This window comes from Hippichthys cyanospilos, chromosome 1, assembly GCF_059441005.1.
Source record: "Hippichthys cyanospilos isolate Australia breed blue-spotted pipefish chromosome 1, RoL_Hcya_1.0, whole genome shotgun sequence".
NCBI classification, from domain to species: Eukaryota; Metazoa; Chordata; class Actinopteri; order Syngnathiformes; family Syngnathidae; genus Hippichthys; species Hippichthys cyanospilos.
The window spans coordinates 29,379,845-29,407,497 of NC_142369.1; the positions used below are offsets into that span (position 1 = coordinate 29,379,845).

Here is a 27,653-nt window from a genome sequence, read left to right on the forward strand (position 1 = left end):
TATATATATATATATATATATATACGATTTCCTAGAAGTATTTACAAGACGATATCAGGAATGGCGCTGTGTTCCATGGACTTGCATGTCCCTTGGTCGCGTTTGGTCTGTCCCAATGAACTGAACGAATCAAAGGGGCTTGACATGATCCGAGTCAGTTTGGGAGTGTCCAGCCCTGTGCGGAAGTGGGATACACCAACGCCGTGACAAACGTCCACTTCTGACGATGCCCCGTAACCATTGTTCCACCGAGAATCGTAAAAAGGCCTGCGCGCAGCACTCGTTGAGGTCCAACATGTCCTCCGAGGAGTCTCTGAGCTCCTGTCCCACCAAGCAGCGTTTGTCCTTAGCTTCATCTCTGGGAATGTACGAGAAGAGTCCACAACCGCATGAGGCGGAGAGTGTTGGGAATGTCAATGTTTGCCTGAGTGGAGATGAGGTATCAGCGTTTTTTGACGGCCGCTCCGTTCGAATGGGGTGGGAGCTTCGGGAGGCAGGGCTCCTCAGCGCCGGCATCGTGGGAAAACACAGAGTCCTCGCCGGAGGAGCAAGTGGAGCTGCGAGTGTTGGGGTAGTTGGGAGAGTGTTGATCCAAGGGCACTGATAGCTCTAAATACTCCTGTACGCAGGAAAGACTCACAATCAACACATTGTTTTTTACACCACAGGCAGAGTTGCTGCTCGCGGTTTCGATGAGGAAAAAACTGACCTGGTTGGATGTCATAGCAAGACAACGGTCCAGGTCTTCTACGAGCTGTTTAAATGTGGGCCTCTGGGAAGGCACGGCATGCCAGCAGTCCCTCATCATCATGTACCTGCGTTATGTCAAAGTTGAGAGAGTGATATCTCAAATAATCCATTTCTAGTTCTTTAGTGTTGACAACAAGTAAATTGTTCCAGTAATAACAGAAAAAAAAAACTCATGAAAGGGAAGTCAAGTAAAAAAATGTTCTTTCCAACAATATTCTACAGTATGTGACCCCGCTAGTCCAATGACTTTCAGGTTAACATGACATCAGTGGAATATGAATCAAGCAGAAAAATCCACGTTTCATCCACCTTAAGAGAGGCAGCAATTTTGCGCCTTGCTGCAGACTAAAAATGAAATTACAGTTGCTCAAGCCTTAGATAGGCAACCAATCATTGCTCAGCTCGTGAATGTCACATGACCAAACTCAGAAAACGGCTATTCCTGAGTTGGATAAAAATGGCGGATTTTTTTCTTAAAGTAATATATAATAATATAGTAACAAATGTAATAATAATCACAACGCCATGTTCAGACCAGTTTTGGCTAGCTGGTGTCTCGGGTCTAATTATTACATCACCAACAATTTTCGTATCTTGAATATTAACAGTATTTTACTTTCTTTTATACAAGAGCCGTTTTGTAACCTGAATTTTTTCATAACAGTAGACGTTGGTAGGTAGAGTACTTATAATTATAATATTTATATATTAAATATTTTATATATATATTTATATATTAATATATTAGTATTTATAATCAATGAAAAATAGTTACTCTTAAAAACGGATTAAATTGCGGCGTAGCAAACCGGAGCAAACAAACTAACAGTGATCAATACATAACCTCAGGCAACCTGAGAAGGTAGCAAATTGTCTACAGTTTTTTGGATCATTGCTAAGATTCCAAGGGAAGATGCCAGATGAAGTCATAATTTCCTTACAGCTCATGTGTGCATGTGGAGGGTTTGTCCATGCGGTGACCTTCCTTCAGCAGCTTAAACAGCTCTTCCACAGGGACGCCAGGGTATGGAGAGCCTCCCAGAGTAAAGATTTCCCAAAGCAGAACGCCAAACGACCAGCTGCAGACAAGCACAGCATGAACTTAAATGTTTTCTCCACATTGCATCTGGACTGAATAAAGATGATACGTTACTCACACGTCACTTTGGTGTGTGTATATTCGATCAAATAGTGCTTCTGGAGCCATCCACTTGACTGGTAGACGACCCTGTGGCAAAAAAGTAAGTTATCTGCGCGCATCAAATTCAAATGTGTTGCTCCAAAATGATTAAAGTACTTACGTTGGTGGTTTTCTTGTAGTAATCAATGTGGTGTATGTCTCTTGCCAGGCCAAAATCAGCTATTTTCATCACATTGTCTTCAGTTACCAAAACATTACGAGCAGCAAGGTCTCTGTGGATGCACTGGAGGGGGGTGGGGGGGGGGGGGGGGGGGGTAAAAAATGATGAAAAGGTTTGCGTGACAAGCTGATCTTTTTGTCTGGTCTGGTAGTGCTTTTGCATTACCTTTTTAGAAGCCAGGTACTCCATGCCTCGGGCCACTTGATAAGCACAGGACACCAGATCTTTGATGGACATGTTCTCAACAGGAACTTGGTCTGGGTTGTAACAATACTCCATGCCCGGAGGGCGCCGTGCATGCAAAAACTCCCTCAAATTGCCCTTGGACGCATACTCCACAATCACATACAAAGGACCTACACAAAATGAGGCATAATGATGGTTGGAAACGTATGGTTTTGAACTTGAACATGTTCTCAAAAAAAAAAAAGAAACAAAGCAAAAAAAGCAAGCAAGAAAGAAAGCATGAAAGTGAGAAAGAAAGAAAAACATTTTGTCAAAATGCACAACTATAAATTGTGTGCATTACCACACGAAATGAAGCTTTTACTTTCTAACAGGGGTGATTAGATACTGTCAGACATGCATACAGTACATGCAAATTATTTCAATGACAGAAGAGGAAAGTGATGACTGCATGTGAGATGCGGGGGCTCTTACCATCCTGTGTGCAGGCTCCCAGCAGATTAATGATGTTCTTGTGTTTCCCAATGATCTTCATCATTTCCATCTCTGAAATCAGGTCTGACAAGTCTTTCTCGGTGGCATCAGCTAGAGGGAATCACAAACAAATGATACCGGGGGGATTACTTTGTATTCTACCATGAAAATAACCTAAAATCTTTGGGAAAAATCATATCAAGCAGAGAGCTTTTTCATCTAAAAATGAATGCTGCATTTGTTCAATTCCATCACAGCCATTTGAAATGTGGTTTACAGTGAGTTACAGATGTTCCAGTTGCTGCACTAATCCAAGATATATTGCATTCAACGGCAGGTACAGATCACATTAAAAAGTCAGAGGTCTTACTTACGCTTTAACATTTTCACTGCAACCTTTGTCACACGATTTGGCTTCTCTTTGTCGAGTCCCAGTGCCTCTCCCATCACCACTTGACCGAAGCAGCCTTCGCCCAAGGGCTTCCCAAGAACAAGTCTGCAAGCATAACAGTAAAAAGACTTACTGCAATACATATAAGCATTTTTTTCATACCAATCATGCAGTAGATGCCATGAACTAACGGGTACCTGAAAAGAGTTGTAACGCAATAAAGAAGTCAGAATTTGGCTTGCATTTCCACCCCCCTTAAAGTGTCAAAATGACCTCTGCAAAATACCTCGCTTTTCTAACTGACACTTTCCAGCCCACTGTTCACTTGGCCTATTTGCAGTAGTTAAACAAATATATATAAATCTTCTCCAATGCCTTTTCACACTGAACTGTTCTCTGAGTAAAATATAAAAATATTCATGCAAGGTGAAAAGATCCCACTGAAGATTTAGCGATGAAGATTTAGTTTGACATTAGGTGTCAAACTCTGGTCCTCGAGGGCCAGTATACTGTAATGATTAGGATCCAGGATGCCACAACAGGGTACACTAATGAATAGGCTGGGTCTCAGGAGGACATGGGCAAAAGATTTGCTGTAACTCGTAAGATTTCTTTAGCAGCCTACCAATGATTATATTTCTTAACAGATAAAGTGTGTGGGTTAGCGACAAAGTGTGTGAGTATGTATGTGTGTCTAATGCTATGGCTAGCTTGATTACCGTAATAAAAACAGAGCAGAAAAATTATACTTACCAGATATATCAACTACCTCACTCACCATTCTCCAGGCCTGCTCTTTTTCCATACTGTGCAGATAATATGTGATTTTTATTTTTTATTTATTCATTAAATCTCAAGACAGGTATTTTTTTTACATTGAGTTGATTCTAAGTTATACAATGAACTAGTGGAAATGTTTGGCTTTTGATGGCATAGGACTTAGGACTGAGACGAGATAAACTAGGACTGCATAGATGGATAGCAATGCACATAATTCTAGACAAAAAATAAGCACATAATGATAACAACCTAAAATATGATTCCCTTCACAATGGCATGGGACTTTAGGGTTAAGGGGACATCTGTACATACCGATCTCGTGGCAGCTCCCAGCGGGGATCTTGTGGCAGTTCGTACTCAGACACTCCAGATAACATTGGAGAGCCACTGGAGGAAAGGCGGGCTGGTCGAACCAACATCACACCAGAGTGGATGGAGGAGCTTGAGTCCACAGACACCTGTGATAAAGAAGCCTGACATTACTCCCCTCAAAGTAAAACTGTATTCACTTATTTAAGCAAAAAAAAAAAAGGGGGGGGGGGTGTTGTATGGGCGCTGAGGAATAACCTGAACCACTAGGTTCAAGTGGAACACAACACCTACCTGATACAAAACTTGTTCTTGACAACCTCTATGGAAGCATGCTTTTAGCAGACTTAAAGCATCAACATACATTTAAACAGGTGAGAGCAAAAGGAGAGGAAAAGGTAAAAATGTTCCAAACCCCCTATCTACTTTCTGTTACCTGTCTACGCAGAGGGATGCTTTTAGCCAGCTTGTGGACAGCCAGCTGACTGTTGAAGTCACTCTTCTTGGAGGAGGTGCGAATCTTCACAATAATTACGATGGCAATCATGACTGCGATGAAGAAGAATCCCACACAGTAGATGACCACCTCCAGATAAGTGTGGTTGGCCGGAGGATAGTGTGGGGTGGCTATATGGACGGGATTGCGGGGGTAAAAGGGGCAAGGGAAGTACTGTCAGCTGTTGCATATGAACTATACTTTGCACGTACATACATTATGTACATAGTGCACAATGAGCATGTTGAAGCATGTTCATTAGCACTTGCACTCATCAGTAGAGCCCCCCCCCCCCCCACCCCCCCACCACACACACACACACACACACACACACACACATTCACACAAACATACATTCGCAATTTGAGTTTTGACGCCCTGGGAAATAAGCTCACTTGGAGTTTAATTACCTGTGTGTAATTTTCACCAAAGGTGGTGTAATGGTGCTAGTAAAACACATTTTTTTCATGAGATTGCGAATGGAATCAAATTGATCTTAATGTAGAACTGAAATTAAATAAGATCTTGTTTTTATCCTCCCATTTGAGAAAAAGGATCTTGATGTATGTAGTATTAACACCGAGTGTTGCAAGTAGCCTTATGGAGAACAAACTGAGGCACACGATAGCTTGGGATGTGACTCTATAATCGATAAATTGGAAAATGCACAATGTGTATATGTCGATGGCATTAGCAGTTATATACATAGATATTTACATACATATACACAAATATACGTTCATATATACACACAAAGTACATGTATTCATGCATGTATGTATGCATGAATGCAAGTTATGTATGTATGTATGTACGTATGTAGTAAAGATTAGAATTCTGTCCAACATATCTCTCTACACAATGAGGTTCTTCCATCCTTCTGATGTGCTTTGCATCCCAAACCAAGTGTGCTGATACACCCATCACCAACAACAGCATTGCTCAAGTGAGCTGCACTTGTGTTAAGAGGCTGACTGACAAGCAGCTTGATAATTGGACAAATGCCCATTCCATCACAGAGGAATGAAACACACAAAGTACAGACAGCCAATTATCAGAGCCAGCCGGAAGCCTCACAGCAGGAAATGACATGAAGAATACATGTCATTTAAAGCGTTTGTCAAAGAAAATCAGCTTTACGCCAAATGACATGCAAATATTTTTTAAAGAGCTGAAAGATTCGGACGGTTCAAAGTGGAAAAATAAACTGAGATGCCAAACGACTTGTTCAAATATAAATGTGGCTTAGGCCAGCAAGAATTTTTGATGTTTATTTTGCCTGATTGTGAGGTTTCTATTGTTCGTTTTTGCTTTATTATTATTTTTTTTTTACTTCTGTTTTTTTCACAGAATAGATTTGAGGTAGCATGTGAGGTGTTTGGCATTTTTAGATTTCATGCAAGCACTGCAAGACCCAAATGAGGAGGGTGCCATGCTGAGAGAAGGGAAGTCAAGTACTTGAGCTTGCTTTCTCACATTGTGACAGAATTTCAGTTGTTTCAAAGTCTGACAAATGTGACGGCAAGTAGACTGTTGTAAAGGGAAGCAGCATAAATCTAGGGAGAGAGGGAGAACCACTGATACCTTCAAAAACGGTCAACCATGCAGAGTGATGAGAGAACCCGATAGAATTTCCCGCCAAGCAGGTATACTCCCCAGCGTCATCAAAAGACACATTTCTCAGTTGCAGGACTTCCATTTCCTTGTCCGTGGTGTTAAGGCCAGCGGTCTAGAAAATAAAGGAAGTAAACCCAACAAGAGGCTCAATAGAAAGAAAGGAACCACAGGTAAAGAACTCTGAAAGAGAAAAGAGACAGAGGAGTGCTTTCCTCCCCCTACATCAAACACCATTTTCCCCTAAAGCCAAGGACCTGTCAGGGAGAGTCCCCCAGCGGACAAGATTCTGTTAGTGGAATAGCTAGTTAGGTTCAAACTGGCTGCCTAAAGCCAACTTTGGCCAATCCCATCACCATGTTGAATACCTAAGTCTCATCTCCCCATGCACGAGCTGGGCAACATGGAAAACTCCACAGCAGAACAGACCACACTCACACTTAATCACACCTCACATTCCTGTCTGTGGACAGTGAGCAGTCGGCAAACAACGGGAGGTCTGTTAAAGAGGTGGGAGTCCAGACAGAGCGTGTGAAGAGAGTGCAAGCGCCGTATGTCGAAGAGCGAAGAGGGAGAGAAATCAGAGGAAGAAAATAGAAAAGTGGCTAAAGGTAGAATTGGAAAGAGGAGAGGAAAGAGTGAGTTTTGAGAATTGCTCCAATGTAAACCTGGGACTAAACACTTTCAACTGTTCTGCTGGGAATTTTCCATCGCGTCATTTACTGTCAGCAGCACTGAGGCAGGAGAGCGGGAGGGAGAAAATGGGGGGTGGTGGGAGGAGAGAAACAGCTGAGGTTGTCTCCTGTTGTATGGCCTTAGTATTTCCAGGTGGTCTCGAGAGTGTCTCCACTGTGTAGTCCTGTACATCTGCGCAATGTTTACCTGTGGGCTCAAATCTGGTGACAGTCAGCCAGGCCGACTGATTGGCCTCCCCTATATAATTGGACACTTTACATATATATTCTCCACTGTCCTCCTCAGTCACACTGTAGAGGGTCAGCAACTGAGCGTCCGAACTATTGACCCCAGAATGCTGGAAATAAAAGAATGTCATGTGCAGCTCAAACACAAAAGTTGATTGTCTTGGAGATATTTCATCAAATTTTTGATGATTTGCCTATTTGCTTGAACTCCATTAGCTATACACTTTTACACATGTGGCTAGTCAAATAAAACTCTAATGGCAGTGTGGGTTGATCATAAGAAAAACACAAAAGCAAGACAAAAAAAACCCAAAAAACATCAGCAAACACCTACCTTAAGGATACGGACATACGGGAGGCCGTCCGCACCGACGCGACTCCCATTCACCTCTATGTGCTTTAACCACTGAATGTGAGGCTGGGGGTCGCTAAAAACCTTGCACTCAAACTCCACATCACTTCCCACCACTGCAGAGCGATTAGCAGGCAAGCCAGCCTGCAAGATGGGCCTGTGAGGAGAGCGCTCTGCAACAAAACCAAAATGGTAAATAGAGTGCACTCATATAGCGCTTTACCCACACAATATTGTACGTTTACAAACCTCTAACACAATCGATCACGCATATGCGTTCAATATAAAATGTCAAATGTGTACGAAAACATTTTAATCACTACTTTACTGATACAATTTTCAGTATGTTATAGGATTGTGTGACTGAGGAGATTACATGTTGATTTTGCCTTGATTTAAGTATGACAATATTTCTATTGCCAGCATTATAGGCCTTGTTGAGGTCCAGCAAGGCCCAGGAGACACAGGGATGAGGAATGTGATTTAAAGCATGTGAGTGAGAGCATGTCAGGGCAGGACCGAGGTGCGTCATTTGTCCCAGTCTATTCAGTGAAACTCAACCTCTATATACTACATATGGGACAGATTCAGAACGTTACCCATGTACTGTTAATTAGGGTGATTATGGTTATAATAAAAATTAGGGACTGGTTGAATATATCGGCCAATGAAAGGCCTTTTGAAAATAAAGTAAAATTTGCCTTACGTTTTTTTTCTCCTTACTATGTGGACAGTGCCGGTTTTTTGTCCCCTCTTTACACCATTTCTTTCGCCTTAGGACACATCCAGCATGGCGGTCAGTGTGCATGCATGACCGCAATGTTGGATGTGTCCGCGCTCATACGCCTAACCACGCGTCACTGCTTATGTCACTACAGTGCCGGTTTGCTATTGGTCGGCGTCAAAATGGCCGCATTCTATAGACTGGATCTCGTCTGAGTGCTTAAAATAACGTATTTATTGTGCAATTTACTGTGTAATTGAACTGTGTTATTCAAACTTGACTGGGTTAGCCATGTCTTCCAAAATTGCTAGTGATGTTAAAGAGAGAAGTAAGAAGATGATTAGTATGGTAACGAAGCTGGAGATAATCAAGAAATATGAAGAAGGCTAAGCTAGCCTAGCCTTTTCTAGGCCTAGGCTAGGCTACCCTCACTATTGAATATGACCATAACAAGCTTGTCATGCCACTTAAAAGGTAAATAAATTCTTTATATATTTTTCATTTATGATGTTATTTAACTGTGTACATGTATATTATATATAAGTAACACTTACTATACTATTTTAATACCAAATATTAATATGTACCGGTATATACATTTTATGTTTTTACCAGGGGTTTCACACTCATTAGCTATTAAACATTGGTTTGGATTGCCCGCCATACAGCCCTTATGATCCCAACCGCAGAACGGATTAATCTCGTAAAGCGGGGGCCCACTGTAAAATAAAATCATCGGCAGAATTTTCTCGACAACATGCAGATATATTCATCCTTCCTAATGAAACAGGGCCACAACTCCAATCAGCCGCCTCAACAATGGAAGCACAGAACATGGTCAACTCGGACTCAATGTTCCACACCTCCCCCGGGTCATGGGAAAAATTCTGCCGGAGGTTGGAGTTGAAAGTCCTTCTGACAGGGGATTACTGTTTCCAGCAAACCCTCACAATACGCTTGGGTCTGCCAGGTTGGACCGGCATTCTCCTCCACCATCAGAGCTATCACACCACGAGTTGATTATCAGTTGATGGCTCTGCCCTTCTCTTCAAAACATAAGGCCGCTAATCCGAAGACCTGACCACTATATCGAGGTGACGGCTCATGAGGGGCATTGATTATGGACGGTGAAATCTTCTTGCTTGACGGAATCAAGATATACTATACTGTGGAACTGACCCGTGGATCGTGTGCTTGCCCACACCTGGATTGAAAATTGACACCTCATCATTAACTCACAGCCCATTGGTTAATTGATAGAATTCATTTTAAAGTGTTATATTTATGTAAATGTTTTGTAGAATAAATGTATGATTTTGGAAAAAAAAAAACCTCTACAATATTATAATATAAACAAATGTTTTGTTTTTTCGTCACCACCCACCGACAACATCCAGTTGGTAGGTGTGGTTGATGCTGCCATACTGGTTTTCCACCACACACGTATAGTTTCCTTTGTCAGAGGGTACTACAGATTCCATGATGATAGTCCAAACGTGGTCGCGAACCTAAAAAAAAATAAAAAGTTTCAAAGCCAGTGACAAAAAAATGATATTCATAAACAATCATATTATTTTCAACGTTTTTTTTTCAGTTTCCCAATTCTATCAAGCATTCAGCAAAAATTTGTGAAAGCCCATCCAAAGAAGAGTGAGACGTTCATTTCATGAGGAAATGCTCAATACTTCTCATTTACAATGCAGCCACTGACGAATAATCTACTGAAGTCCGTTTTAAGAGTTCAAAAATGTAAAGCTTACATAACTTGTTTAGAGTCTCACACCCTTCCTTAAAACAAAAATTTGTAAGTACTCAGATTATACATTTTGGGCATGGCCTTGCACTTGTCTTGCAAGTACTGTATGCCAATTCTGAAAAAAAAAAAAAAATGCTTTCTGAATATGGTCCTCATTAATTGGGTGATAAAGTGGAATGTGATGGTATCAAGGTACAGCACTATCCCTACTTCCTGTTGCCAACATATCTCTCAAGCAGCAGATAATTTTTTCTCCAAATAGTAACATTTGGGGAACAAGACACAAACCCCACGAAATGAGAAGTGTTATCTTCAATGAGAAAGAAAAAAGAAAATATTTTCACAAAAAATAAATGAATAAATAAATAAAAAGGCGTATTTTTCGTGCCCTACATTGGAGATTTAACGTGATTTCAGAACAACATTGTGTCATTTACGTTGAGAGTCACAACTCCTCTGGAAAGAAGGAACAGTGTTTTACTGTCAGGCAGTGCATTCTGCTATGTATTCAATTGCACATGTGGCCAAACCGCGCGTGTGTGCCGCGGTCCATGTTCGTAAGATGAAAAGTTCGTAAAAGAGGGAGTTCGTAAACCGGGGGCCCACTGTATATACTTTTGATTTTTCTGTTAAAGCTCCCCGGCTTTGGTGTTTTCTACACTAAGCAAGTCAAACAAGCTACACCGTATAGTTGCTCTGCATAGCACTACCTCCCATCCAATCCATTCAATGATGTAGGGCCTTCTAGCTGTCCTTACTGTTGCCAACTCGTAATTTGATTGGCTATCACAACCTATTAACTCATTCTGCCTGTTGGCTTACAGCACACAGATGCCCGCACTGTTGATTCTGAAGGCCTCAGGCATATTTCATACAGCCTGGAGACACAGGTTAGCTGAATTTTGATTGGAAAAAACTCTAACCTAAAACTACAACACTGGAAGGAGCGTAACAAAATGAATATGAGAATATAATGAATAATGTGTATATATATATACATATATACATATATATACATATATATATATATATATATATATATATATATATATATACAAACACACACATACATACACACATATATAAGTATATATACATACATGTGACAGACAAACACACATATACACATATACACACATGCGCGCGCAGTGTGTGTTGGTGTGCGCGTTCAGCAGCTTGGCTTATTAACGCCAACAAATGAGTGGTTCGTTTCAAATTTTGGAATTTTTTGCTTCCATAAATCTGCCAAGACCAGGGCTGTGTGATTAGCTAACAGACCTCTAAGGCAACGGCAACATCAAACATCCATGTACAGAGACTGAACCATGCGCTTTCCCTCATTTAGCCAACATAAGAGGGAATCCAGCTGCCTTTGCCAGATGTGTTGTGCTTGACTTCCATACATGTGGTCCACATTATTCTTTTTTTCCCGCACGTCTCTAAACAGACAACATACAGTATAATATATGAACAATAGAAGTCTGGTCATAAAAGCAAACGTGAGCGAGATGAGAGGTATCCGAGTCGCAAATGTAGACCTTTGCACCATGACTGAAAAACACAGCAGCCAGATGGTAAAGTGTGCTGCCTGGCTGTTGTAGGCTAGGCAAAGGGGGAGGGAACAGGCAGCTGAGAGGAACCACCTAAATATGTCCCAACTGGGTAGGAGGAACACAAGCGCGCATGAGGCAAAGCTAAACTAGTGTATTGTACCTTAATAGTAATATAAAGAAATGAGTACAAAGCAGGGTAGTTTTTTTTCCTCTCTCTCGAAGTGTGTATCACATGCATGCACCACACACTTTTGCGATACATCAAATAAAAGGAAAATGGCTGATGGCACAAAGAAGTATAACAACCTCAGTTCAATATGCTTGCTGATCAACATATACATTCCTGTGAAAGCAGAGCTATAAACTGAGATCAATGTGCATCTGGCATCTTAATATCTCAATGGCACTCCTAAAAAAAATAAGAGGTTGCACCCTTAGGAGGTTGGGGAAGGAAGGTATCAGTAACTATCTACCACTGTGCAAAATGTTTGATGGTTTCTGAATGAACTTTTATTTATTTATTTACTTTTTGCATAGCCAGACCTTTGTACTCTGTAATTTATTTTTTCTGTGGTACTTTATTTAATGTTATACATTCCAAGTCAATTGTTTAAAAAAAACTTGAGAAAAAAGTGATTTGCTTTGACAAAGGATATACTATATTGTACTCAAGTTAAGATGCTCTATCATTATATCAGAAACATAAAAAAACAACAATATTGTTTATTATGATAACTATGTGAAATATACTGTAAACCGTTCTCAAAATGTGTTATTGTGACAGGTTTAACTGAGTGACTTAAGACCATCAGTTATAAAGTGAACACAACAATGGATGATATGGACAACTGACAACTTTTGATATGTTCAAAGATCATAACTAACACTGACACAGAGCCCTTCAAATGTCAAAACGCTTGAGTAAGTTACCGGCCGCGTAGAATTTTGATTGAAACAAATAACGTTATGAGGATGCGATTGGCTGGCAACCGATCCTGGGTGTCGCCCGTCTACTTCTACCTAGTGAGGATAAGCGACGGATGGACGGACTTCCGAGGACCGGATCGTTTTACTAGTCAATATTGTCTAAAAAGACAGGCAACAATTTAGTGAAACAAAAATAAAAGTAAACTTACAAAATGGCCGTGTTAAACGTAATGCATTGGAAAATCTGTTTGCAAATGACTTTTGTGCTGGTGCACCAAAGAAAACAAATGAAAACATCAGTGCAACCAGGTCAAAATGTTAGTCTAAAGCTCTGGGAAGAGCAAAAGAAATTTATTAAATACTAGGGAGACCTCAGCTTGGTAAAACTTGCTTCAAACTGCAATTGTAGACATTTGTCTTGTCTTTAATATTGTCATCTCCCATTTGTTCAAAAGTCAATTATAACTTCAGCTTGCTTGAATAGAGGGTGTGCTCTGTTTGCTCAGTTTTCTGCAAGAGACGTGTCACTGCGTTAGGTGCGTTTGCACTTTACAACAATCAGAACTTATCCAGGAACAGAGGAATGATTGACGTCGTGTTAAAATGAAATTATATTTACACTATTGCTCTAAGCGTTTAAGCTTCCAGACAAAGCAACGGAATGTTGAAGAAAGTTATCATTGAAAATATTAGATCGAATCAGTCTACAGAATAATAGATACACTAATAAATCTGACCTTAAAACCTCCAATCCGATGGTCTCTTTTAAACTCTTTTCCATTCTTGTACCATTTCAATGAGGGTGTTGGGTTGCCACTGGCCTGACAGCGGAACTTGACAGTCTTGCTGGCAGGAACTGCATGAAGCTTTTTCTCCATTTTTTCTGGATGAGCCCACTGTGGAGCCATAGCTACAAAAAAAAAAAAAAAATGGACAGAAACCCAGTTTATCAATATGTCAGATACAATAAAACAAAGGTCACAATATTCACTGACTTTCCAAAACCTTTTGAAGTATCTGCTCAATTTTCAATGTGTCTTTTTCAATTAAGGAGAAATAGTCTCAAATGTTTAGCATGTCAGCATGATTTAGAAGCTGTCACACAACACCACACTCTTGCCCTCTCGCAAACACAAGCTTTGATCTTTGACCCCTCAATAACAATGTGATTTCATATTCAAGCGTCTAATGTTGTAGCGCTTCGAAAATTAACAATAGTTCAGCCAACTTACGAAGTAGTTTTTGACTGCCTAATAATTTAGCTTCCTCCGAGGAAGATTCTTCATCTTCATCATCGTCCTCAGATGAGGCCAGGGTGTCAACTGTTTAAATGGAAGTATTTTGTTAGGTAATTTAGTACAAACATGTTATTGTGGTTTGTTTCATAAATATACCTGTGACGTTGAAAAAGACGCTGTGGTTGCCAAACGTCACGCATGCATACAGGCCAGAGTCTGCCAGCTCCACTGTCTCAATCTCCAGCTGCCCATTGCGTATGCGTGTGTGTTCTCCATCCACAACCACCACATGATCTTTGGTCCAGTTGACAGCATGCAGGGAGTCCTTGGTCAAGCAACTAAGGTCCAGACGATCACCAAGATAGAGGGTGAAAAGCTCTGCTTTTGTTTCCAAGGCGACTAAAAGAAATAACGGGAAATGGTTATATATTAAGCAGTTCAGATAACATTGTCATTTCCAAACGCAATAAAAGAAATAACCTGCAGTAACTGCAAAAGAAACTGCTCCAAATCCACAAAACATCGATCACAGACAGAATAAATATAAAGTACCCACTTTCTGAAAGGGACACCACACAAAATAAGGCTGTCCATTTGAAAAATGCACTTTAATCATACAGCTATGACCAAGAGTCATTTGAAAAACCTTCCTTGATTTCCTTCTGGCACACAGCCCACAGTGCCTCTTCCCCAAATTAAATTGCTTCCTAAATGGGGCCGAATCGTCAAATAGGCAAGGAGCCACTTGGGAAAGGAAGGTGAAATTTGATTACAGGAATGAAGAGCGAGGAAGCGTCACAGAGCAGGACACCTGAGCCCCCCATTCTAAATTACTACATAGCCCAAGATGGAAGGGGTAACTGAATTATGTTGACACACAGTCACAATGGGGTTGTTTGTGAGTTTAGAAAGATAGGAAGCGTTACTGGTCAACTTTTCAGATGTTGTCGCTCAGCAATGACACTTTTAAAATTCTATTTGTAGTTATATGCATTATTTGTAGCTTTTACGAAATTTGTAGATTATATGTGAGAAAACAACTAAAAGCTATCTCAAAGGCTATAGCCATCTTAAAAGGGTTATTTGCAGAAACAATATTTCATCACAACCGCAAGCACCTATTCTACAAAATACAACAACATTATCATCCCTCCCACAATCACGAGAAGGCCCTCCTTACAATAGTAGCCAGGAAGCCCAAAAGAGTTAGCATGTGCACATGAGCACACAAGTGAGGGCCTGCAGCGTCAGGTTCTAGTACAAGTTGCTATGGTGACTCCACTTGGGCCTAGTAAAGGTATTTCCTGGATCGCATATGTCTGACAGGCCCTTAATCCCAGCAGGAAAAGGGGCCAGGGGGTAGGATCAACTTTCTCCTCAGAAAGAGTCCAAAGCTGAAGAAGTATGTATGGTGATCCAACCTGGATGCAGTCCTAAGCGCAGAGAAACCCCTTTGCTCCTTGTGAGAGCCAGCCAGAGTGTTTCTCTTGCTCCTCTTTAAATGGAGATGCCACTGATAAAGCTGTGTCAACATCATAGCTGTTAAATAAGCTGCGGACATCATAAAACACCCAGAAAAGTTGTAGAAAATTACTTGCTGCTTTTATTGTAAGGGATGGTCCAGAACACTTGTCCTTGAGTGACAATTGCAATGAGGGAGTGACACTATGTTTGTGAAACGGTATATAGCTTACTAAAAAGTGTTGCGTAGAAATTTCATGATGACTATATAACAGGAATTCGTTTTCAACTTTTGACCCTGAGCCAAGCATGAACCAGTGAATATTTCTCCTGAATAAGAGTATGTTTGATCTCTGTGAAGTCTCCTGCCGCTATGATTGGATTACACTGAATTAACGACCTTTGCCGACTGTTCCTCCACCTATTTGGTGAGAGAATGATTGACATTGTTTAAAATCAGTCTAATAACATAAATGCTTACAGGAATTTATGTGCAGAGGTAAGTGTGCTGGCACGCTTACAATGAAGGGTACAAAAAAAAGTTCACTGGTGTGAAAGGAAGAGTTGGCGCCAGTCATAGGAACACGCTCTGGCTATGCGATAGGAAGCAATATGCTGCATGAATGACTTATGGGATTTCCTGCTCTCAATGCAGTGATGGCTAAATGCAGCCAAATCTGATGGCCAATCAGGGCTCTGTCTGTTTAGTAACCACATGAAACTGAAAAGGCAGGCAGTGTGTAGAAGGGACTGATTCGAGACAAAAGGCAGGGCATTTAGAAAGCGCAAGAATAGCACAATGGCCATTAGCAAGTCCCCACAAAATTCACCTCAAAACAGTTTCTTCTGAAAGCACTTCAGTGGAGGACCTTTTCATTGCTAAATGAGCTGATGGCAATTAGCATGGATTAACAGTTGGGAGCAACAAGGTTTTCTGTGCAGGACAAAGTTAAATTTCAAGCTCTTCCAGTGTCATTCAAATGAGCTGAACATTTAGCTTAACACACCAAATTTAAATAAGCAGCTTGATAAAAACTAATGACCATTTATTTCGTGAATCTGCGTCACTTTACGTTACTCTTTGTTACTTGAAGAAATGAAAATCCAACTTGTTAAACTATTGATCTTAACTTTTTGTGAAATGAATGTTTTTTTTATTTATTTTTTTTTTACCCGCAAATGTTTCACAAACGACAACTACCCTTGAGTCCATAGCATACATTGAAACAGTATGCCATTTCTTGCAGTTTTACTCATTTAGAAGCATGCCAAGCTGCTAGGCAGAAGTAGTTTTTGCAAATTATGTCTAATCATAAATAACTTCTGTCTCCTAATGTCACCGGCATCACTGGCGGGAGTGATGACATAAAAATTTGGTTTAAGACTGCTACAGGCAAACGTGGACCCAGAGAATTTGGCAAATCTGTTTAGGTTGGAGTTTCTGAGATCTTCGGTTTTAATGGAAAAAAACATACAAACATAATGTATGTACACGAGTGCCTTGGTCCTATTCTTTTTGAAGTTCTTCCCTGAAGCATGTCGCAATTATTTTTAAGGCTGTCACTAGCGATTATTTAAATAGTCAGTGTATCTGTGATTTTTTTTTTTGATTAGTAGAAAGATCATGATTCTTTATTGTTACTTGCTTAAAATAGCGAAGCATTCCAAAAAACCTCATGAGTCCTTTAATTCACATCAATGACATCCACACATATATCCTTGCTCTATAGACGCTGATCCTCACTGGGACTTAAAAACACAAAAGTAAAATACGAAATTAAATAAATTAAAATGACCTATCGTTAGCGTGCAAATGCTACTTATTAGCCTGCTACATTACTTAGATAACCGTGAATAGCGAACATGTACTGTAGAACACTCACAACTTTCACATAAAACAAGAAACAAAAAGCTATTTGGAGGTAGGGACCAATGATAAATAATAAGTTTTAAGCACAAGTGATAATCATTGAATGCTTGTACAAGAAGCCTAAGGGGGAAATCGGTGCATTTAATTTGATTAGGGGGGAAATCTTTTTTATGTGAGCAACACACAACATGAGGCCTCAAGACTAATAAAAGAAACATGCATATGGTACGAAATGATTTCCATACATATTTTGTCTCACTGATGAAGACAAAAGAAAAGAAACCAAATGCTGCTTCTGTGATTGTTTGTCGACAGCTGAAGCCATCCGTCACCCAGCAGGGGAATGGGGAAAAGTGAAGCATTCCCAAGCTGAAGTCAGTGGGGGAGAAGGAGGAAAAGCACAGGGGCGCATATATAATACCTGGCCATTTGGTGAATAAGAACTGAGGAGTGTCACACACTTCCTCACGTGTATTAGTAATTTATACTGCAGCTCAACTAGAAGACACAGGAATCATTTTTCACAAACCCTTTTTCGAATGATGTGAAAGTAGCACAGCACTGTTCTTCCATTAATTTTTCTTTGAAAGAAAAATCAAGATGAATAGTTTTGCTCTGAGTTTACCCAGTCAGTGAAAAAAAATGCTTCTGTTCATTACTAGTTAAAAACAGGAGCTGAAATGGCAGTAGGGCTGCCCTTGAGCTACAGATGGGACTCGTTTATTTCAGCATGTCCCATCATAGACTGAAATCCAACCTTTGTGAGTTTATTTTAGGGCCCAAGAGAGCCCAGCTTATTTCATCATTCTGATTTTGATGTCGAACTGATCGCATCTCTTTGCCGATTCCAACCTCCGTTTTTGTCCACATCCAAAGCCATCGACCCATAGGTTTAGGCTCCTATTATAGTGATAATGCTAAACAAAAAGGCAAATTTAGAGTTTCGGTTTCACCACGCAGGTCTCAAGATGCAATTAATTTGGACACTCCCACAATTCATGAAGTGGCAAAATAAAATATAGGATGTAGGGATGAGACGGGACACAAATCCCACAGGACGAGATGTCTCACCAGAATGAGCCCACGAGAACGAGACGTGAGTTTTGCAAAATTTGTAATATAAAATAAGAATTTCTTTTTACTGAGCAGGCAGCAACAAAATTGATGATTTATTATGCAAATGTAAATATAAAAGAAAAGCCAGGCTCATTTTTAAGTACAGCTGAGATCTTTCCTAACACTGAAGTTTTTACTAATAGGTTTTTTTTTTTTTTTGTGAAAAACAAGTATAAACACAGAAGACTAAGTAACACTTTTCCACATAATTATAAATGACCATCTTTTATAACTCTTATTTCATGAATATATTCTGAGATTTTTCTTAAATCTGGTTGAGATGAATTGACATCCGAACGCCACAACAAACATTTGAGTCAGCTCGAGTTGTTCAAAAGTTTGTTCAAGAGTACGAAGGGCAACTATATATGGTAGCTGTCATCATTAAAGCATGCAGTCATCTGACTGCTATCGCAGGCCAATGTAAAGCATTTGAGCGTTCCTCGCTAGCGCCTCATTTATGCTAGAGGCTGTGCTGAGCGCTGGGAACGGGCACCTTACAATAAAATACGAGCGTAATTGAAGGGCCTAAATCATAGTATTTTTTCACTGTAATATACGCATGAAAAATACATTTGGCATATAGGCTATTTAATTTCTTATTTAATATGAGTTTTATGGTAATGCTATTCCCCCTTTATGATGTTTTCAAATGTCGGCCGGCCACGAAACATTCATACATCTATCGATTTGTCCGCTCATCCTCAAAAGTATTGAAGGTGTGAATAACGAGGGGCCAAAAACAGGCGTTTTACTGACATTAAAATGCATAACAACGTCAATATAGTACTCTCACTAACACCCATTCGTCCCATCAAATCAGTCACTGTGGGAACCCAGTATTCATCATAATAGTTATGCCGCAAGTTAATTACTACTGACATCAATTGATTTTCATGACTTTGGCATTTTCTACAGTAAAACGTTATAACTAATAAATGAAATATTGCTGTCGACTTGCCGACCTGGTGCAAAAAATTTCCATTCTCAACTCCAGAACCTAAGCAGAAATATATATATATATATATATATATATATATACACATACATATATACATACATACACACACACACCATAAATACATATGATAATATCTTCTGAATATAGCCCTTAACGTCTAAATACAAGCGTTTGTGTCCCTTCATTATTCATTACGGTAACATTTATTTATTAAGTCTCACCACAAGTGGCAGCAATTTCCTTTTAGAGCAGTAACAAGCAGAGGACCCCCCCCCCCCAAAAAAAAAAAAAAAAAAAACAGCCAAAAGAAAAAGGATCTCATGCTGTACATGGATGAAAAATCACGTGCCACCCTAATATGGCAAGATCTTATAGCACAAGATCTCTTAACATTCCTATTAGGTTGTTTGGGCACAACCAGTTAGGGTCTCCTCAACTCTAAACAGTATTTATTCTAAATATTGAAGACTAAGTTAAAATGCTCATGAGTGCACAATACTATCCATTCACTTAAATGAGAGCCTCAGCCTGGAAGCTCGGCCCCACCGTCGTTGTTCTTACCCCTCACTTGCAGCTGCCAGAGGCCTCAAACGTAAAGACAATTGAGATTTGCCATTTCTTGATCTGAACTTTTTACCTTTGCACCCGGCACTGTAGCGAACAATAAACAAAAGCGGCACTTTCGAGATAATGGCGAATGGTTAGGCCAAGAAGCAACCACTCAAATCTCCAATGCCAAGCTTTTAATCTCTCCAACCGCAGATGTACACCATACAAAATGGGTGATGTGGAACTACAACTACCAAAAACTAGCTATATTTGTAACTGATCATGTTATCGCAAGTACGATGTGACATGTATCTTATTTTATTCATACAATTTATAATGTAGAGTAAGGGCTTTTACAAACACAACAGGCCTCTTCCAAATGCAAATCAGTTATGTATGCATGGGACGGATACTCAGGTTGAGCTCATACAACCTATACGTCAGAAATAGTCAAATATGTGCTGCAAGTATTTTCTAACTGGTACTCATAGTGCCACACAGTTTTTCACTTGGTGAGACTGCACATGATTTGGTCGCACAATTTTTGCTAGCTTGCTGGTCTGCAGCCATAGCTCTGAAGGCTAACTTCAAAACCAACACCCCAAATATTCATGGCCTTATCATGTAAGCACTAATTAAGACGTGTATTCGTGCCGTACGACTCGATGAAAATTTGACAAGCGCATTCCGTAGAGTTGACTTCATTTGCAGTTAAATCACTTTTATACAACATTTGATTTTAATATACTAGAAATTTCAGCCATTATTTTTCTCAGGCTTGCATTTTATAGTCTAGTGCAGGGGTCACCAATTTGGTTCCCGCGGGCACTGGGTCACCTTCGAGGGTCACATGAGTAGCCTGCAGACCGGTTATATACATATACATATACATATACATTAGATATTACACATGATTTACTTCTGACATGATTTTAATGGTCTAGCTCACTTGGGAATAGATTTTCCTTTATATGGCTTCTAAGCTAAAATGTGTTTGCCACCCTGACTTGGAATTCACGTTACTCAGCATTAAAAATGCAACAACCAAAATAGGGGGGAAAAGGACAATTACATACCTTCATCAGGAATGGTGGGGCGGCACTGTGACCTTAAAACCTGGGCAATGAAAGCCACAAACAGAAGTACACCTGGCCTCATCAGCATCCTGTTGAGGAAGCTACAATCGGTGGCTTTTCTGCGACTGTAACTCCATTCAGAACTTTGGTTCATCAGCAGCAGGTCATTTGCAGAGTTGAGCTGTGGAAAACAGTAACACAAATGCATGAGACAGTGTGTTCTTAAAACTTCTAAGTTTGCAGTGGGCAAACGCGTGAGAAAAACTAAGAACAATAAGTATATAACGAAAAAAAACTGTGTGAATGTGTTAAAAAACATAAGTGTGTGGGGACGATGACCATATTTGTCATAACACTGACAAGACAGACCACTACTGGAATGGAATGAGATTCTCAATTTATCTCTTTTTTTTTTTTTTAAACTACATATACGATGCAAAATGGAGCATTGTGACTGACCCACACACATGCACATCTGCTTGCATCATCACCCTCTAGCATCTGGCCTTCGAGATTAACACCACCCCAACCCCCACCCTAACCCCAACACCCCCCTCCCCCCAAAGAATCTGTTAAAGACCCAAAAACTACAGCGTGTTATGTGACACCGTTGTAGAGACATCATTTCCACACTTCAAGATCTATTACCTAACATTTGGTCTTGGTCCAAGCCCAAGAGCCTTAACCATTTGCTCCCTTACACTGAATCGGCTTTGGACAAAATTAGGGAAAAACACACACACACACACACACACACACACAATTTGCAGAATGTCCGACTACATTAGAGAGCTGAAAAGTTCATTGTAATTACTTTTGCTGCAAGTACATCAGTAAGCTAGTTGTACAACACCAAACATCACATGTGAGTCAAAGCCCTAATTGGTTTTATTTGTTTACCCGGAGCAATGTTCTTCTGCAGCTGTGGTTTCTTTTAAGCATTAATTACCATTGAGTGTTGCTCTCCAAAAAAGGCACTCTGATTCCACCTAAACCAATTCATTTTCACTTTCCGAGAACACCCTACTATTCCAACTGCTGAGTTGGGCAATGAGGAAGCAAGGGTGATAAAGAAGCCTGGTCATCGCAGCTTCGTAAGAAGTGACTCACTCTTTGGGATTAGTCCAAGAAAGTGCTTCTGCGGCAAGACCACATGGTCCCTGTTCCCTTGGCACCACATCGACCAGTCAGCGAGAGGGTGGAACTCGCTTGTCCAAAGTATGACACAAAGCTCTGTCATTCTTCGGTTCCCAAGAGAGCAGGAGTCACACAAAAATGTGTTTAACTCGCAACACACACAAAAAAGGCTCTTCAATTTGGTTTACCAACACCTGTCAAAACCTGACCTGAATTAGAAACAAATTTCAGCGGTATAGTGAGGAATATTGGCAGATCTTTGCAAAAACAATCTAAATCCAGCGGGATTTAGATGTGGTTCATATAATTAGCTTTTTTGTTCAGATGTTGAAGCTTTGAAAGGAACTAGAACATAGGTTTTAACAAAACAGCTTACAGAGTCAATTTGCAATATGATTTGTTAGCAGATAAGAATTAAGGATGCATACAAAAATGAAGCTATCTAAAGCGCAGCATTACAGCTTTCTCTTCATACACTTAAATGCAAATAGATTTGTTGTTGTATGGCCAGCTTCTGCATGGAAAAGACAGAAAAATGTGAAATTAAAAATATCACCAATATGTAGGAATAATTTTCAGCTGACATTTGTAATAGATGAACCCGAGCAAGAAATTTGACTTGGAATTTTAAACAAAACTTTAAACCATAGGGTACTTTATATGTCCATGGCACTTCCAAAATGTATCTTAGGAACTGGCATTGGTAGCAAGTTAAACAATTTTCTTCTTCGAAAGATGAAACATTTTCTGGTGCCATGGTCTTGTCAGGCCAAACAATAAGTGTTTTCACTTTTTGCGAAAAAATGTTTTGCACTGATTTCAAAAATGCTTTTAATCGGAAAGGGTTCAAAAAAGGATTTTTTTTCTTGGATTTTTCTGTTCAAATTTTGATCCAAAAACTTATGATCAATAGCTTTCAGGAAATCTAAGTTGGGTGTTTCATTTTAAAGTATTGTGAACTGCAAACTAAAGTTTTAATTAACTACATGCCTAATTAAGCTACATGCCTAACCCATAACATGACCTGCACCATAACTGCTGTTCACTGCCATCCATGCATAAAATTCCTGCTCAATTCTGTGGCTCCTTAGTTCTCTCTACTCTTTCAGTTGAGTGACAGAGTGACCAACATTTCCCAAGGCTAAGGTATACGATTGTACAATAACAAGACAGACTCACAATGCAAACGTGGTTCATCACTAGCGTTCCATGAGATGACGTTTAAATGTAGAAACTATCACTGTCAAGATGCTTGACACATTGCCATTTGGTTCACATGCACATCCAAAATGCCTTCCACAGTGAGCCCAGTGCATTAGGTGTTTACATTTCCCTGAGCTTTAAATAAACATTTTAATAACAGATAGTAAGTCGAAGGTGGACAAGTAGCAGGGCTAAATGATTTTAGTAACATTGAATTGTGATTTCATTGGAACAATTTTCTTCAAATGAAGCTTTGGTGCAGCATTCAATATGTCCAGTTTACAAGCATGACTGAAAATTAAATCATCCCATCAATACCTTAAAACCTATTGCTCATTAATTATGTACAGACACTAGAGGAAATCAAATACTGGATAAACCAAGACTTGCTGGCTCTAGTTAAACTATGCATGACTGAGTGTAATGGTTTTTGGAAAGAAAAAAACATCACTGTTCGAAAACACCTGGAGTTACTGCTTATGAAAAAACAAAAGACCAGGTCCAAAATCATGGGGATTCCAATCTGACTTTCGCCAGTTATATCAAATCAATCACAAAAATGGCCTTTTACCAGCTCAAAAACATATCCAGACTGAAATGTTGCATGCTCCAAGCAAACCAAGAGAAAGTAATCTACACTTTCTATCTCCAGAGAACTTCATTCGTCAGAATACAGTATACTAATAGTAATAGTAGTAGTAGTAATATCTTTTTCAATTTCAGAGCGTGTTGCAAATTGAAATGATTGCTGCAATATTGTGGATTTTATAGAGAGTATTCCTTGTCGTCATTAAGCTATAGTGAGCGTCTTTATTAGAGAAAAAGAAAGTTATGCTCATAAAATATTGGGGCAATGGTTCTAACATTTACATTGCAGCAGTTTAAGTTGGCTTACCTAAGTAAGATCTAAGTAAGTTGGCTTACCTAAGTAAGATCTTTTTAAACAAAACGCAACAAACTCTAGTCATGCATAGGAACTGATACGCCTCAGTGCTTTGGAAATTGCTTATTGCCTCACATCTGAGGCAACAAAGTTCAAAAAGTTGCTAAATATGTGACTGTATGTTGTTACTGGTCTCTTTTTATGACAGCCTTCTTGTCCACTACATTAGCAAGAAGTGGGATTGAAATGTTTTCTTATATAAAACGGCATTCTCATATTATTAAAGTCTGTAATAGAAAACATAGAAAGTAAAGTTGGGCAAATATACCATGAAACAAAATGCCAGTGTTAGTCCATATCAGAGGTCGCTCATATAATTTATGCAAAGGCTCATGACGCGTAGGAATACCCTTAGTCTTTGTGGAACTGGAGTATGAACAAGAATAAGCGCGCTATGTTTGCACAAAATCATTAGTTGAGGATGCACCCACTTCCTTAGCTACTTCTCGTCTCCTCTTCTTCCTCATTAAAATGAATAAAGCCAGGACTTTCTTTAAGAACAACGAACTATATAGATTGTCAAGGTGCAGTCTGCTTCTCGTCTAACCTAGAAGCAAAAATGTATCGTATTTATTTCCTGGAAAACATTAGTCAGTGGGCACAAGGGTGGCATTGACCTTTCGTGCGGCCAATTGGATTTTTCACATTGTTTGAGTGCAGTGTGAAAAGAATTTGGCTGCTCAGTGTAATGAGTATGGCATACATTAATTATCAGTTATGTAAATGATTTTTACCAACACAATTAAAAAAAATAAATAGCATAAATGTACTTCTTGTTATATTAACTTTCCTGGGTTTCCCAAGAAAGTATTTTTCAGTTTACAATCTCATGAGTGTTAGTAATGTGAACATGTTACTGTAAAAATTGCGTAAAGTCTAAAGGAAATCGAGTTGTGGTTGAGACATCAGAAGTCCACTAACGTCGCGACACATAATGTGCCATCACACAACTGATTGTGTCAGTCTTTGCTGCTTCCCCAGCACAAAACTTGACAACACTTTTAGCATGGGCGTAATGGATGGAATCTATTACAAGCATCTGAACAAAGACTGTAATCAGAGCAACATAAATGCCAAGAAAACAAGGAACCCAAACAAACGTGAGGAAAGATCACTTCCAATGACAGACAATAGTCTCAATCATTTCATAAAATTGTAAACTGTGTAATTTCGGTTCAAGAATAACTGATACCCAGACATCTCCGCACTTGCGCAGAATTTTATATAACATCTCTCAGCCCCTTTGACAGATTTCATGACAGTTAAAGCAATAACGGTATCTGACAAAAATAACTCCTCATCATTTCCTGAGTGTCAATTTCGTCTCAGCTTTTCTTATGTTTGAGAATTATTTGACAGTGCGGACAAACAACTGAATAATTTTAAAATGATACAATGTAAACGTGTGCTGCCGTAGAAACAGCATTGCAGCAGCTGAATTCCTTCTACTTTTGGGACGGTATACATTGGACGTGCTGTGTCCAACTGTTTACTTGTCCAGTTAGTTTGTAATCTTTTTGGGTAGTTAAAATATGGTTTATTTTTGTTTAAGCTTTTTTTTTTATAAATAGACTTTGAAAACGAACTTGAAGGTGCGCCCTAATGTCGTCAAGATACGATGACAATAAAGGCTTTTTTCTTTATTTAATGTTTACCTTAGAGTTCTAGATGCATTGAGTATTATATTTTAGGTCATTTAAGATGAACGTCAGATGTCGGAAGAGTTATACAAATACTGTCGTGTCAAGGTGTTCTCGATATAAATGCTCTTGAAAGGGCAATAAAAAAAAAAAAAAAAGAGTCCAAGGGTCAGGAAATTGTTCATTTGCGCATTCCTTGTGAAGAGGCTTACCTTATCAGTAGGATCTCGAATTGCAGCGGGAAAACAATGCTAGCCCCACCGCACGTCAACAAACAATAAAAACGTGTTTGGGGCATTCGAAAAGCAGAAGCTCACCTTACTGGCGGCCAGACAGCGTTGGCTCTCTCGGGGCACTCCGGAGCTGAGATTTGTGGGAGAAAATGTTCCCCCAAAAAAGGCGAGTATCCAGTCGAAATGAGAGGGAGCTGTGATACTCGCTTTGGTTGCAAGTGTGGACTATGGAAGTTCAGCTTACACACGCGCAAAACTTCCCCAACCTGGGCAGGGTGAGAGCGCGTGTGAGGTTAAAGAACCGCGGGGAAAAGCGGAATAAAAGTTCCGCAGGATGAAGCGCATTTGAGTTTGGAATGCGTAAAATGGCCAGGCTCTCCTTTCCGAGGATATTCTTCTTAAACGCAACACAAATAGTGTTGGCTAACTTTAGTGCTTCGGTCGTCCATTGAGCCAGCCCAAGGTCTTCACTCGAGAATCGCGGTCCTCTCACCTTCGGGAGAGAAAAATACTTAAACTTCCTCAAGACGGTTGTTTTTGAATTAGTATTTCCTCGCGAGTGAAGGGCAACCCGTCCGCTTCTAGAAAGTCAGTAGGACTATCTCTAGTTGAAGAAAAAAATGCTCAAGAACTGGAATCCGTGCAGTTCCAAACCTCCCCCTTAATTTCTCCCCACGAGCGGATGGATGTGCATGATCAGGGGCATTGACAAAACGTAACAGTGATAACTTCCGGTCTGGTGTTTGAAAATAAAGGCTTGATGTGAATTGGGAAAATGTGATTAAGTATCTTGTGCAGCATCTGCTACACTACATTACATTCAGTTGACGTTTTCACAACTAAGACTATTTTAAAGAAAACGACATTCAAAGGTCTGAAATAAATCCACAAAATAGTGCAGCGCTGTAAAAATACAACAAAATACAAAACAGCATGCGACGATGAGTCAAAGGTAGTCATCAAGAAAAGATGTGGTGAGTTGTAAAATTGCAGGGGTAATCTCACCAAACAATAGCTTTAATTTTTGGTTTGAAATACAGAGTCTTCGTGTTGTTGTTTTCCAATTTAACGCCGTTCTTTGGGGTTTGTAAGAAACGTGGCTCCCCCTGCCATCCATTGCATCTCTGCGTTGTGGGGACTGACAAACGTTAGTATACACTGAACTGACGATATCTAAATTACCTCAAAAACAAAGTGCAATAGCTACGAGGAGTCTCACAAACAGGTGGGTGCCAAAACACTTAGAATACAGTATTGAACATTTATGAAAGAGGAACTTGAGGGAAAAGAAATGCAGACATCTGAAAGCAAATATCAAACCAACGTTTGCTTAAAAACACCTTAGGCTCTTATGGCTCCTATGCTCTTAAAGTAAAAAGAGTACCAACAAGGCACTGAGGGCATAATACCTTTTTGCTGGCCACATGAAATGTTCTATTTTTTTTTTTTGTCCCCAATAATCAAACGAATATTGAAATATAAGAATTATATCAAAAATAATATAATATATAACCTTTGTCAGATTTAATGGCTTAGTCGCAGTCTACAAAATAAAATGCTTTCTCATTCATGAATGTGGAAAAAAAAATGTGTTTAAAAAGTCGATAACAGTGATGTTTATCTTGCCTGG

At 39.7% G+C, this 27,653-nt stretch overlaps 1 protein-coding gene across 4 annotated transcripts; it reads right to left on the minus strand.

Annotated features, from left to right (window-relative positions):
• fgfr1a (fibroblast growth factor receptor 1a) lies at positions 1-26,686 on the minus strand. Of its 4 annotated transcripts, none has more exons than XM_088411953.1 (18): positions 26,108-26,686; positions 20,868-21,048; positions 13,991-14,233; positions 13,829-13,918; positions 13,334-13,506; positions 9,745-9,868; positions 7,619-7,809; positions 6,332-6,476; positions 4,688-4,878; positions 4,255-4,400; positions 3,146-3,267; positions 2,772-2,882; positions 2,277-2,467; positions 2,052-2,174; positions 1,908-1,978; positions 1,692-1,829; positions 710-815; positions 1-619 (listed from the first exon to the last, which is right to left on the minus strand). In XM_088411953.1, exons 2-18 carry the CDS (start codon positions 21,019-21,021, stop codon positions 443-445), a joined length of 2,496 nt encoding a protein of 831 aa, XP_088268079.1. In that variant the 5' UTR covers positions 21,022-21,048; positions 26,108-26,686; the 3' UTR covers positions 1-442. The 4 variants fall into 4 exon arrangements, with proteins under 4 accessions (XP_088268079.1, XP_088268062.1, XP_088268071.1 ...); XM_088411936.1 differs by having other exon boundaries at positions 4,255-4,399; positions 4,681-4,878; XM_088411945.1 differs by lacking the exon at positions 6,332-6,476 and adding an exon at positions 7,244-7,394.
• Positions 26,687-27,653: the final 967 nt, after the last annotated feature.